This window comes from Calonectris borealis, chromosome 3 (genome assembly GCF_964195595.1).
Source record: "Calonectris borealis chromosome 3, bCalBor7.hap1.2, whole genome shotgun sequence".
Classification (NCBI taxonomy): domain Eukaryota; kingdom Metazoa; phylum Chordata; class Aves; order Procellariiformes; family Procellariidae; genus Calonectris; species Calonectris borealis.
In genome coordinates this window covers 27253351-27267821 of record NC_134314.1, presented here as the reverse complement: position 1 = coordinate 27267821, position 14471 = coordinate 27253351, and the positions used below count along the sequence as shown (strand labels likewise).

General features: G+C 40.9%; 1 protein-coding gene across 1 annotated transcript in view; it reads right to left on the bottom strand.

Moving 5' to 3' along the window:
* Window positions 1–14471, bottom strand: part of LRRC1 (leucine rich repeat containing 1) — a 77220-nt gene that overhangs the window by 1863 nt on the left and 60886 nt on the right. The window contains exons 11-13 of the mRNA XM_075145242.1: window positions 4046–4161; window positions 2954–3126; window positions 1279–1415 (exon numbers count right to left, since the gene is read on the bottom strand). Coding sequence (XP_075001343.1) covers window positions 1279–1415; window positions 2954–3126; window positions 4046–4161 — 426 coding nt within the window. The remainder of the gene's footprint in view (window positions 1–1278; window positions 1416–2953; window positions 3127–4045; window positions 4162–14471) is intronic.

Genomic DNA, 14471 nt, shown 5'->3' with positions numbered 1-14471 from the left:
CCAACAGAACACCAAGAATAATTGCACAAATATGTATCAGTACAATACATATATACATGCAATTAATTTTCAGTGGCATACATATAAACGGTGCAGATTACAGTGGAATTGATGACCCCTAAATGGGTGAATTGGTCAAGACTGCTTTGGAAATCCACCCTTCCTCCTCCCCAGTAGGTTCATAAACTGCTTTTTCCCCTAAAAAGGTTCTTGCCTCAAGTCAGGCTGTAATACCATGACTGAAAGCAGTTACCATTAACACCTGAGCCCTCATTATTGTATGGATATTCTCAGGTTGACACAGTTGTTAAGAAGCATCATTCTGAACTCCCTTATCAGTCAGTCTACAAACCACGCTTGTCAGAGACATTCAGTTTCTGCTGCTTTGGATTAAGCAACTACCTTACGTGAAAACTTAAATGTTCATTTCCCTACCAAATAAGAATTTTAATAGTCGCTTTTTAAAGTAAGACCATGCTTCTAGCGCGCTACAACCCAGACAGTGTCCCGAAGTATCTCAAGCTGAGCTCTAATGAGGACCAAAAGCAAGTTTTTAGAGCATCAGAGAAGCACGCTGAAAATCTGATTGAAGCAGTCTTAATCTTTACAAAGAGTTTTAATTGTTAGTGAAAGTTAGTACTAAGCTAAAGATCACATTGCATTTTGATCTTCAGGACATGCAGAGCCCAATGGAGAGGTCTTATAAGTACAGTGACAGATGTTCCCACATCCTTTGTTTAAGTGGGAAACTAATGAGCAACATTCTTGCTGTTTATGGACACTATGGTTGTTTCAATGCAAATAGTGGAGGAAAAAAAAAAGAATACAGGAAGAGAGAAAGAAAGAGATTGGAAATAGAAATTAGAGAGACAAACAATGGCAAACTTAATGGAGACACAAGCCAGAGTGCTGGAATCCTAAATTAGACCCTATATACTTTCAGGCAGTAAAGCTTCACAGATGCAGAGAAAGATCCTATCTTGTTTCTGGAAAGAAAACATCCTGAGCAGACACAGGAAAGCAAAGCAAAACAAAGACCGTCCTGCATCAGAACATAAAAGTTATATTCAAAGCAGGGAGAAGAAAAAAAAAAAAAAAGGCATTTTAAGTCAGTATGAAAAGTTTCAGCAGTCAACATGAACAGTTTCTGCTACAAACGTATGCAAAAAGCATGCAGTCGCAGCTGAAATATTTACAGCAAGAGAGCTCAGATACTTCTTACACTTTTGCATTAAAGTCACAGTGTCTGCAGGTATCCAAAAAGCTTGGAAAACATACCATTTCATTATCCTCTTCATCTTTTTCATCTTCTAAGAAGCGAATTGCACTGACTCTATTCACTGCCCGCTCATTCCATGTTTCATCTGACATTTCATTTACCAAACTCTCCAGTGCACCACATCGTGGTAGGTTATCTGTTAGAACAGCAAAATTCACAGCAAGTCTAAAATATCAACATGCTATATTGTTAATAACTACAATGTTCAATCAATCGCTCATATGAGATTTACAATTGGCTATTTCTATTTTTTGATAGAGAACAGAATGTGCATTAATTTTCTGTTATCAAGTACATACAATAAATAGTTTCTCTATAAATGAGAAATTTCTGTACTTGGACTTTTCAGGTTTGTGGCAGTTTTAGAGTACTGATTATACAATTTAATATACTTGCCACGTGCTTTTCTTCTGCATTATGGCTGCCATCTGACATTAGCCAGTTCCCTAAATGGCACTCCATAACACAGGATCATTGCTTTTACTGACCGCATCCTTTTAGTACTGCTAGGCATACACCTCCAACAATCCTAATTCGAAGCTTTCTACCCTTGAAGCCATGAGATTCATTTGGAGAGGAGGAAATCTAATTTCTAGTAGTGAGGCCTTTAGAGAAAGTCAGTTTACTTCAGTTACTCTTCTTGAGCTACCTTAATCTTCACTAAATCCAAAGGGGTTAATTCATTTACTTATTTTAACTCTTAATGCAATTTGTATTCTTAAAATCCAGAAGCTGACACAAAACAGAGCGATTTCTACACTTCTACTGCTTTAATGGTTTCTATTTGCTCCAGCTGCATAGTATTGAAAGAGTAGAATTAATCTAAGTAAATTTGGGTATCTACAGCTGAGCTTTTCTCCTCAGGCCCCCTTTGCACTCAGTGGAAAAGAATCCACATGGGTTTTTTTGAAAGTCTATTCTTGGATGGGATAAATTACACTCCAGTGATTACAGCAAAAGTTTAAATATTAGCTCAGATGAATCCCCTTGAATGTTCACAGACTGCTATAAAAGCTTGAGGACAAAAAACATCCAGAAGTTACTGGAGCAGCAACCCAGCCAACAGTGAAAAAGAGTTTATGGTTCCACCATAAACTGACCCAGAGGCAAGTTTCAGCACAAAAGCTAAAAGCAACTTACACTGAGATTCTACACTTGTTGAAGAATATAATAAAGTTACTGTACAGCATCTTCGCTTGAAAGAAAATTAGCTTGCTAAAAAGTAAAATGTCTACTGCTTATTACTAGCTATGCAATTATTTTTTCTGTTAAAGAGATTGTAGTTGGCAAGCCACCAATTTTCACTACATATGTATTTAAGATGTATAATCAACGTACACAAATATGGACACCACTACTTGGCCCACTGGCAAGCCTCAGAATAACGATACTATTAAGTCTTCTTCTTCCAGGTTCGTATTTTATTTATTGTAGCTGGTGTCATTGTATTTTCAATAACAGTCACAGCCATGTTTTTCCAAGTCTTTTGAAAACTAGTATGATTACAAAAAAAAACAACAACAACAAAGTTTAAAACTGAAAATTCAACCAGAACTTTGCTACTTTGCTAATTAGAGCTTATGCATGTTTTACAAACCTTTATGGAACAGACAACACAGTAAACAAAGAAGTAGTACTTCTATAAGTAATCAAAAACTGACTCTAGGCACTTACCTTGGCAACCAGGCTCAGAAGGCATTTGAGGAAGTAATACACATGTTAAAATCTTTTCTCCTGTTTCGGGGTCTGTGTCAGTCTGAAACGTCAGCAAAGGTTGGGACTGGTTATCAGACAACCACAAAGCCTTCAGCTTTAAGGTAGTCAATGAGAGGGGAAGATACGTCAGCCTAGTTCAAAAAACAAAAGTAAAAAAGTCAGGGCAATCTCTAGGAGATTTAATAGATGGTCATGAAGTCAATTCATAAGTATGTATCCCTGAGCTGGAATAAACAGGATTGAGATTAATGCCTCTAATAGAAGGCACTGCAGTAGTCATCAACTCCAACTACTCCATTCTTTTAAAAAGAATCTGCAGCTTAACTTTATACCATAATTCTCTGTAGCTGTGAATAACAGATAACAATGCCGCGTTTTTTCTACTGCAGTAAAATGCCCTGGAAGGCAGACAGCTGCTTCTGCTCTGGAGCCTCATATATACACAATTGCCAGAACAGAAATATGTCAATGCCTATGAGACTATTATATTGCATAGATGAGATGCCATTTGCTGTTCCTTTTTTTTTTTTTTCCCCATTTAACTTCCTACTAAATAACTGAACTAATTTGCTGGTTTATGCTTCAATCCTTTTTGCATTTTGATGTCTGAAGAATATCAACTAAGATTCATAAGCAGCTGCAAGGTCAAAGTAGCATTATTTGTTACTTGTACTGTATCTCTAAGATAAGACACTCAATATTAGTGTTACCTGGCATTAAGGCTGGTAGTTTCAGCTGAAGCTCTACCAAATTGCCTAGATTCTCAGAAATATACAAATTTTAATTCAGAAATATACAAATCCAGAGGTTTTTTTAAAATCCTATCTCTTCCTCAGGGTCAAAGCAATCCAGAAAACGTTCTCATGACAACACACAATTTATGCTACTTTGGGCTAAGGGGGAAGACTACTTTGGCAATTTCAACAGTAACGCTAACACAAAGGTCATAACTGGTTTTTTGTTACTTCATTCTTAGACGTAGTATCTTTTGTTGTTAGAAAGAATTAAGTAAATCCAGCAAAAGAACATGACAATACAAAAATCTCTTACCTGTTTCCAGCAACATCCAGGACATGGAGTTCAGTGGCTTGTGAAATTTCAGGGGGAATTCGAGATAATCTGTTGTCACGTACAGAAAAGACATTAAGACTGCAGCATCCCCCAATCTATATTAGAGAAGAGAAGAAAAAGAAAAAGTCTGGTTTTGTTGCAGTACGATAGCATAAACAAAGGCATGCAGTACGGGTCACGTAATATGTCATAGCGCATTCAAGTTACGATGCCTGCCAGAGACTTCACCCAGAGGTACAGACTGCAAACAAGTGATGGTTTAAAAGAAGCCTGACCTGAAGCGAGTCTGTTGCAGCAGTTTCTTGAACAGCTATATCTGCGAATAATGTGTATCTTTACAAACAGGTCGGGTTCTACCTACCTTTTAGAGCCTTCCAAGCCAGGAAGAGATGAGTAACCACACAGATGTCATTTTGTAGGCAACCCTCACAAAAAATACTAGCTTTAACTTTCAACTTTTTCTAGCTCTATATTTTACATATTAATTCTTTCTTTCCTCACAGTAACTTTAGATACAAGCAAGTGCAATGGGGCTTTAGGCAAGGCAAAATGCTAAATAAACAAAAAACAACTCCCAACATTTATTGAGTCTGCAAAGAGTAATGAAGAGTTCACAAAAAGCAGAAGACTTTATGAGTAACATCTTTGATGCCCTGTTTTATTAGAAGCATCTAATTTCAAGATGATTCCCATATGAACTGGCCAATCTAATCTAATATCCTCTGTTTCTACCAATTTATCCAAACGTAAGCATCTGCATTCCCAAGCTAATTTTTGGGTGCAAAAGATGGGATTTTTCAGTTTTACCCTTAAAATATCTGTATTTTGCATCAAAGGTACATGTTTTCAGAAACATAAACCCTCTACATTTGATAAAAAACAAAACAAAACAACACAACACATTCCACCTTTTTGTTCCAGATGGCAATTACTACTCCTACAAACACCGAGATTATTAGTTTTAGCAACTTGAAAGCTGCTTCAAGTAACTCTTTGTTCCTATTCACAAAGGAAACTTACCTTTGTTTGCTTATCATATGAAGCCTCAAAAAGCACTGCTGTTTGTTTGCCAGTTCCAAAACTCACCATGAGAAGGGGGAAAAAAAAATGTTTCTTCTCTCACTCCAAGTATTAAAGGCAAAATATTCCAACGCCTTTTGAAGCTTTCAAGTTAAGCGGACTTAGAACCTAACTATAGACAGCAAACTTACTGAAAGATCTTAGCTCAAAAATTAGAGGACTTCTCCAGTCACACACATGTAAGAAGGTTCTTCTGTCATAATATAGCCAACATGTCACTACGCCTTGGTCAGGAGTCCCCAAATCTGAGCTGAAATTATTTATATGTTCTAGTTAACTGTCAGTTTTGTCTTTGCAAAATCTACAATTCAGTCCAAACCCAAGTTTGAGATTACAGACAAATACCACAAAAGCTTTTCCACTAGTCAAAGTGAAAACCATGTCAATTTAACCTACACTATTTACTAAGGAAAAAGCCATTTTTAAAAGGATGCAACTGTGCCTTAGAAAATAAAACAAACAAATGGAGCATTTATACCCCACCCACCTTCCTTTGTATCATAAATACGTTTTAATGGAAGAAAGCAGCGATCAGCTGCTCAAGGCTTCTGATTCACAAGCTACAGCGCAAAGTTACAGCACAACATTCTCTTGACAAAATAAAATCTGGGATGGTTTCCCTCAAATCACTGCACTCTAAGATGCAGCTATTTCACAAAAGTATCAGCTTTCCCGGCCCTGCGTGTACGCTAGGAGCAGCAACCTTGCTAGCCATTTTAGCTCGTGAATCAAAGCCCTTAGAAACCAACGCTCAAAACATGAGCAATCATTTCTTAGTGCAATAATTCTGCTATTCACTTTAAAGCGTGTATAGATTCTTAAATAATGTGCCTTGACACATTCACAGAACACAGTGCCATATAGAAAAAAAAAAATATATATACATACACACACACTAGGTGTCTAATTGGTGTATCTAACATGAGGAGCTGTGAAAAGCAAGAGATACAATTAGTGAATGTTGATGAGCTGGCAAGTGATGCCCTCACTGTACACAAAGTGTTCGCTTTTCCATGAATGAAGTTTGCGTTATTCAGTCTTGGAGCATGGAGATCCGAACAGTTTAGCCAAACAAAGTAAAGCCATGCAGCCCTGATGAGACCAAAACTTCTATACTTTTCACAATGGAAAAATGCAGCAGTGGAACCAGCCGGCCTGAGTCATCATGCATTTAAAGCAGTTTAATGAAAAGTAACAGTAGAACCATGGACTGAATAATACTTACAAGGTTATCAATTTACCTGACCCATAATTTTCCAAGCGGCTAACAATTAAGAAAATACAAGAGATGTTCAATTTATTTTTCTTTATCCATACTGGACAAGAGCATGCCAACAAATGGAGACAGAACACACATTCTTCTACTGCCAAAGAGAGTGAGAACTCCTAAGTTATTTTAACTTCAGTTATTTTAACTTTGCTCTATCAGTCAACAGGCAATTGTTCAAAGGTTTTGTTTCATTCAGAGGTAGTGCAGAGTTGTGGTTTTTTTTTAATAGGGTAGTGGGGGGAGATAACAGACAGATACTGAAATTTTTTTTATGAAACTTTTTAGAAAATGCAGGCAGCATCTAACAAGCAGCATCGGGGGAGATATCACAGAGAAAAAAGACAAGATGACAGTTAAAAAAAAAAAATCTCTGTCATTTCAAAAAAAGATCACACCCATCCAGCAGTACAGAAAGACATCAGGTCCAACATTTGAAAACCTAAACATGAAGTGGTACCACTGAGGCAAAGTGCACACACTAAATGGCATGCTGAAAGGAAAACATCATTGTGACCACCATGAAGTAATACAGTATCAGAACGTTGCTGGTTTGGCTGAGAGTCATTAACTGCCAAAGAGCCATGCTTTCCAAGGGTTTGATCACATGCTCACAAGAGACTTTGCCAAACCACGCATAGGCACCAAGTACACAGTTGAGACCACAAGCCCATTTAACAGTTAAGCACACAGTTCATTTCGAGCACAGACTTCAATTAATGGGGACAAGCATGTGCTTAGTTCTAGGCACATGAGTAACTATTCCAAAGACTGGAGGCTTAAAGAAGTCCTCTCACGTTCTTCTGTAGTGAGCTAGACATCAGGAAAAGGTCTCAAATGAGTTATGCATGTCTAAGTCATACTCCTGAGAATGATTTCATTCTAGCAACTTTAATTTAAGGGTTATTCACCATCTCCAAAGAACAGCCAGCCCAGATAAAAACCAAAACCAAAACCACATAAACAAAACCCACGCATCAGTCAGGCAGAAAATGATCATTACTATGAAGTGCTAATTTTGAGATCACTGATTTTACAGTACTGTAAAGTCTGAACAAAACTGCTTCTTTGCATTCAGGTGGATTTGCTTCAGAGGATAAGCATCACTAGGACCTCTCTGGGTTCCACACAAAACTCTACCCTTATGGAGAATTTTTTTTCTCTTTTCTTCTATCTCAGCCTGAGGGTCGTCTCTCTAACAACTTCCTTGTTCTGGAAAAGCAGTAAGACTAGGGCATACATAGAGAAGATGTCAGCTTGGCTGCTATAACTCCCCTCTACATTTTGATCATGACCAGCATTCACCACTTCAACCTCCTGCTTTTTTGACATCCACACACCCACTGCCAGTCCATCTTAAACAGTCCTCCAGAACTGTAAGTCTTATCATATCACTTCTCTGCTGATGTTTCTGATGACTCCTCTACTGCAGACAGACTGTTGTTTTGACACCAGCATCAGCTGCGTATTTTTGATCACCCGACTTTTACTGCGCTTTTCAGTTACAATAACCTGGTGGTTGCCATTCGATTTTTCTTGCTGTTGACACCTTTGCAGCTTTCTGGAGATAAACCCAAGAAGAGTGTACAGATTCATCCCTCTCTTCCCATTTAGATCCCTCCCAAAAACTCTCATTAGCTTCCTCTCTTGAGCCCAGCCGTCAGTTAGAGTCATTCATCACCACAGATCAAACTTCACTGATTACAATGGTGCATCTTCACATTGTTGGTGCTCTAAAGCCAAAACACAAATTAAAGGTGGGAAACTTAGAAGACCTTCAAGTTACGTTAGTTGAATAACACCTTTTTGACCTCAGCATCTGCTAACTGCTCAAAAGCTATGAGTCAATTCTGCTGTCCTTTACCAGTTAGCATCTTTCACACAGGTATAAGCAATTGCATTGGGTTTGCATGGCAAGGTTTTGGTAGCAGGGTAGCTACAGGGGTGGCTTCTGTAAGAAGCTGCTAAAAGCTTCCCCCATGTCTGACAGAGCCAATGCCAGTCAGCTCCAAGATGGACGCGCCGCTGGCCAAGGCCAAGCCCATCAGTGATGGTGGTAGAGCCTCTGTGGTAACATATTTAAGAAGAGGGAAAAAAAAAAAACAATGGCCATTTGCAGCAACAAACAGCAGCAGAGAGAGGAGTGAGAATACATGAAACAGCTCTGCAAACACCAAGGTCAGGGAAGAAGGAGGGGGAGGAGGTGCTCCAGGTGCCAGAGCAGAGATTCCGCTGCAGCCCGTGGTGAAGACCATGGTGAGGCAGGCTGTCCCCCTGCAGCCCATCGAGGTCCACAGAGGAGCAGATATCCACCTGCAGCCCATGGAGGACCCCACACAGAGCAAGTGGATGCTCAAAGGAGGCTGTGACCCCGTGGGAAGCCCGCGCCGGAGCAGGCTCCTGGCAGGACCTGTGGCCCCGTGGAGAGAGGAGCCCACGCTGGAGCAGGTTTTCTGGCAGGACTTGTGACCCCGTGGGGGATCCACGCTGGAGCAGTCTGTTCCTGAAAGACTGTACTCCATGGAAGGGACCCACCCTGGAGCAGTTCCTGAAGAACTGCAGCCCGTGGGAAGGACTCATGTTGGAGAAGTTCGTGGAGGACTGTCTGCCATGGGAGGGACCCCACGCTGGAGCAGGGGAAGAGTGTGAGGAGGAAGGAGCAGCAGAGACAACATGTGATGAACTGGCCGCAACCCCCATTCCCCATCCCCCTGCACTTCTCAGGGGGGAGGAGGTAGAGAATTCGGGAGTGAAGTTGAGCCCGGGAAGAAGGGAGGGGTGGGGGGAAGGTGTTTTAAGATTTAGTTTTTATTTCTTATTACCCCAACTCTGTTTTTGATTGGTAATAAATTAAATTAATTTTCCCCAAGTCGAGTCTGTTTTGCCCGTGATGGCAATTGGTGAGTGATCTCTCCTTGTCCTTATCTTGACCCACGAGCCTTTTGCTATATTTTCTCTCCCCTGTCCGGCTGAGGAGGGGGCGGATAGAGTGGCTTTGGTGGGCACCTGGTGTCCAGCCAGGGTCAACCCACCACAGCAATGCAAAAAAAAAAAAAATGACATTATGACAAATACTACAATGATTATTCTTTAGCATGTGACTAGATAAAGTCCAGAGACACATCTCTCTTACTCAACTTTCAATACAGCTGTCAGCATCAAGAACTCTCACTAGGCTTATACAACTCAGGTAAATATATTGGGAATTTAAACACGGTTCCTATTTTGTTGTAAAATCTTTTCCAGGGTGTCATAACCAAAATTTTGTTTGGATTCAAAGTAAATAAAGTCAGAATTTTCCTTGGCCCCAGATAAAATAGATTAATTCTTTAACTGCAAGCATAAAATATGTTTAGGGGTGGAAGAAACTGCCCAATTCACTATTATTAGTTATTATTCAGTTACTATTAACTTTAAATTGGCTAGGAAAATCTGCAAACTCACTTCAACACCCCCTGCACCACTGGTGAATAGTATGGGAGGAGCACAGCAGTATTGCTTCTCTGCCCTCTGACTCAAGACAAGTTTTCCTGCATTTTTCCTTAGTGCCTTTTTTCCCTTTGAGACACACAAACACATACTTTTACACAAATGAGGAAAGGGACGGCACATCGGAAGTTAAAACCGCAAACAATAAACAGCCCCAACTTGCTTTAAAAAAAGATAAGAAAAACGTAAAAAGCACAGTTATTGCCAGAAAAAAAAACCTGCAGTTTTACCTACTGTCGTAGTAATTGTCAGCCACAATATACCTCAGAGCCAGGAAGGACACATTACGAGATCTCTGCAAGTTGTAGAGACTCATTAACAAAAGCACATGAACTGGAAAACATTCCAAGGAGGTTATTTATGCAAGTGCCAAAATCAACACACCAGTTTCACCAGCGTTCCAGTGCCAGGGTGGGATTTCAATACCAAAGAGTCACCAGGCAGGTCTTTCAAGTTTAAGGAGAAAAACATTTGTAACTATGAACAGGTTTAGACATTCTCGGTTCTTGCCGAAGTTTGTTTTGCCACTCAATTCAGTGAGAGAGGGATGAGATACTGAAGATGAAATCTGTCAGTGACTCAAGTCCTGGTCAGACATTCCGCTGTTCCACATTCTACCTTATGTATCAGCACCAGATACAGAAGAACCTTTGAACCAGGAAACTTTGAAGGAGTATTTGCATACAAGCTCCTCAATAATCCCAAGTCAAGAAATATTACATCAAAAGGTAGAGACTGGTTTTACAAGTGTGCACTGAAACAATCTGGCAATGTAATTGTTTGACAGGCTGACCCAAAATCCAATCCTAGTAAACTGCTAAAAAAAAAACAACCCAAAAAACCCCAAACCAAAAGAACCAAAAAACCAACAACCCCAAACAAACCCCAAAAACACCAATCCCCATCCCCCACCCCTCCTCCAAAAAGGCTAGAACTCATAGATTATTTCACCAGGTTATATTAGAGCAGGCACATAATTTCTGCCATCATATCGATAAAAGCTCTCTTTGCTACAGGAATAATTCTGGAGGGAAGGACAGAGACACCAGCAAGTAGATATGATATTTGTACCCGTACTCTTCTCCCTAGTAGAGTCCAATTTTTTCTGTATACACGTTACCAGACTGTCTTTGTCCCTCTCCAAGAGAAACCAGTAAAGGCCTTTCCCACACCCATTTCTTATACGGATGAAGATCACAAACGCACAGCTGTTCTAGCACTCTGTAAGGCAGAGAAAGAACAAGAGAAAGAGGGAAGGAAAAGAAAGAGGGGAAGATACCGAGCAAGAATATTTGCAGTGCATACTCTGCTACTGCATCTGAGACTGCTTCTGTGAAGGGGGAACCAGTGTACAAGTACTAATGCTGATTGATGTGCAAAGGTCTGAGACCCCAATCTTTGCCATGCTATCTCAGGAGACATCTTTCACAATGCACAGCAGGCAGGGGTGTTGAAAACTACTGCTGTCAGAAGTTTGTGCCTGGCTTTAAATATTAATTAGTCACTTTGAGATGAAAATAAATGGAAAAGATGGTGTGTTTTCTCACTGTCAAGCAGAGCCTTACAACAGACAGAAAAAGGGTGACGCATTTTTCAGTCTTCCTTAAGTGCTCTACCAATGCATTTTTTATTTTTTTTTCCAAGTCAGTAATGATGAGAAGGAAAATGGAAACTGAACATTTCACCAAGACACCAAATTGTTCCTCCCTGCCATCCAAAGGGAAGCTTGGAATTGGGATCTTTGCCATTATCAGCACCCCTGAAGCTGCTCCTGTGGATTTTTGCGTAACAGCAAACAGTACTTGTTATACCTGTGCACTCTGTTTATGCAGAACATTTTTTTTTAAAGCTATGAAATGTGACTCTTCACTGAATTCCTCTGAATTTTAACCAAAAAACTTGTGCTACAGAAATGTTCACATTTGGTTTAAAGCAAAAAGCTACTAGTTAAGAAAAATACTACACAAAGAAAATGCAACTCCGAGAACAAACAAAACATGAGCAGATCATAGAATCATAGAATCATTAAGGTTGGAAAAGACCTCTAACATCATCAAGTCCAACCGTCAACCCAACACACCATGCCCACTAAACCATGTCCCTAAGCGCCTCATCTACGTCTTTTAAATACTTCCAGGGATGGTGACTCAACCACTGCCCTGGGCAGCCTGTTCCAAGGCCTGATCACTCTTTCAGTAAAGAAATTTCTCCTAATGTCCAATCTAAACCTCCCTTGGCACAACTTGAGGCCATTTCCTCTCGTCCTATCACTGGTTACTTGGCAGAAGAGACCAACACCCACCTCGCTACAACCTCCTTTCAGGTAGTTGTAGAGCGCGATGAGGTCTCCCCTCAGCCTCCTCTTCTCCAGGCTAAACAGTCCCAGTTCCCCCAGCTGCTCCTCATAAGGCTTGTGCTCCAGGCCCTTCACCAGCTTCGTTGTCCTTCTCTGGACACGCTCCAGCACCTCCATGTCCTTCTTGTAGTGAGGGGCCCAAAACTGAACACAGGATTCGAGGTGCGGCCTCACCAGTGCCGAGTACAGGGGCACGATCACCTCCCTGCTCCTGCTGGCCACACTCTTTCTGATACAGGCCAGGATGCCATTGGCCTTCTTGGCCACCTGAGCACACTGCTGGCTCATGTTGATTGATGATTTCTTTCTGGTTTTGAAACTAGCATTTCAGCATTGTTAGAAGGCAATCTAAAGATTTTGAGGGAAAAGTGTCTTATTGCACAAGGAATTGAAACTGAAACTTGAAAAATTGAAACTGGAAAGTCTCATTAGCTAGACGGTAGGTTCTGCAATATATGCATATTAACAGTATTTTTGAGACAAACCATTGCATCAGTTGTTTATGCTTTCTGTTAGCATTGGACCAGCTTGGAATTCAAATCTACTGATCTGGAGGGTGGATATGACCCTCCAGTTGGAGAAAGACTGATTTCCTTTAAAAATAAAAAATAAAAGAATTTTAAAAATCTACAGAGCAAAACATACTTTAATGAAACATTCTGGAAATCTTATGTTAAACGTAATTTCCAAGTGTTTGCTCTAATAAAAAAGATACATAGGTGTAGAGACCTTTACATAAAAAAAACCCTCTATTTCAAAGGAGTGGATGGCAAGGATCTCCGTTTCCTCTGTTTCTCTGCCAAGATCCCTTGGAACCACCCTCTCCCACCTTTATTTCCTGGACTTTCTACAACTCCTCAGCTCACCTCGTTCCAGATACCACCTTCCATTTCCTCATCACCCACCTTCTCCAAACACAGACTCATCCCTGACTTTATCCCACCCCTTGTGCAGGTGTCCCCTCCCCTCTCTCTCATGTTCTCCACACATGTTCTTGTTCTTCACTTCACCCTAGGATATCCCCAACTCCTTCACTGACTGGACAATGCTTTCCACCTCTGAAACCCACTTCTGGTTCCAAGTTTCCAGTTTCTTTTTCAGCATTAATCCCTTTATTGTTCTGCACCAAGCCCTTGACTCTCTTATTCCTCCTGAACAGACACACTCCATTCACCCTGCTTTACCTGCTTCTGAAGCCGAGCCTTCTCCTCTCACCTGCTCCTGTCCCTGTTCCTTCCAAGCCACACTGCTCGCCCTCGCACTGTCTCCAATACCATGAACTTCATTAACTAAGAAAAGTGCTTAGTGCTTATATGTTACATAAACTATTAACGGCCAAACTGGAAATAAAGTGTATCAGTAAAACTTTACACGGTATAACAAACTCAGAGCAATTCTGCTTAAAGGTGGACTACATACAAAATTATACGAGTCTCAAGTACAGACAGTTTAGGACACCTGTGTAATGTATTAAATTAAGTTCTTTGTAAAGACATGGAATGTTTTCTGCTGAATAAGCACAAGATCAAAATTGCCATCACATCCCAACCGAGAAACACAGTTTTCCCAAGGTCCTGCCTCTTGCTAGCGTTTACACAACCTGACTGGGTACGCCCTCTGCAATTTTCTGTTCAGAACCAGCAGCACCTCTGCAGAGGAGACACTGTCCTACTAGAGGAGCTGCAGTACTCACATCTTCTCTTCCCCCCCCTCACCTTCCCCCGCCCGTCAAACATACACTTACAAGCCAAACTGTAAAGGAACAGTAAGGGTTGTCGTAGAGCCCCGATTAGGTGACCAACCTGTGGCAGCTCAGACCTGGGCCATTGGAATTGTTGCTACCAGTGCCACAGCAGCATCCTCTGCCCCTGCTCGATCCCTCCACTTCAAACCATCAGCTCTCCCCCATCTCCCGGTTCCATGCCACTTTGCTTCCTCCTCACACCTCCTCCTCAGGCTGTCCAAGCTCTGTAAGTAAGCGGGCCTGAACAGAAGCGTGTGCTCACTAGCCAGAGCTGATACTCCTCTCAATTCCCACCCATCAGCTGCCACCTGAGTACGTACCCCTCCTGCTCCTGAAGTGACTGAAAGTGGTGAACAAAAGCTACAACCTCAGAGCCACATGTTAGGAACAGACAGGAAAATTAAGGGGGAGAACTACTTGGGCAAAAATTACAGAGAAACAGTAGTGCAAATAGAACCAACTCATAGTC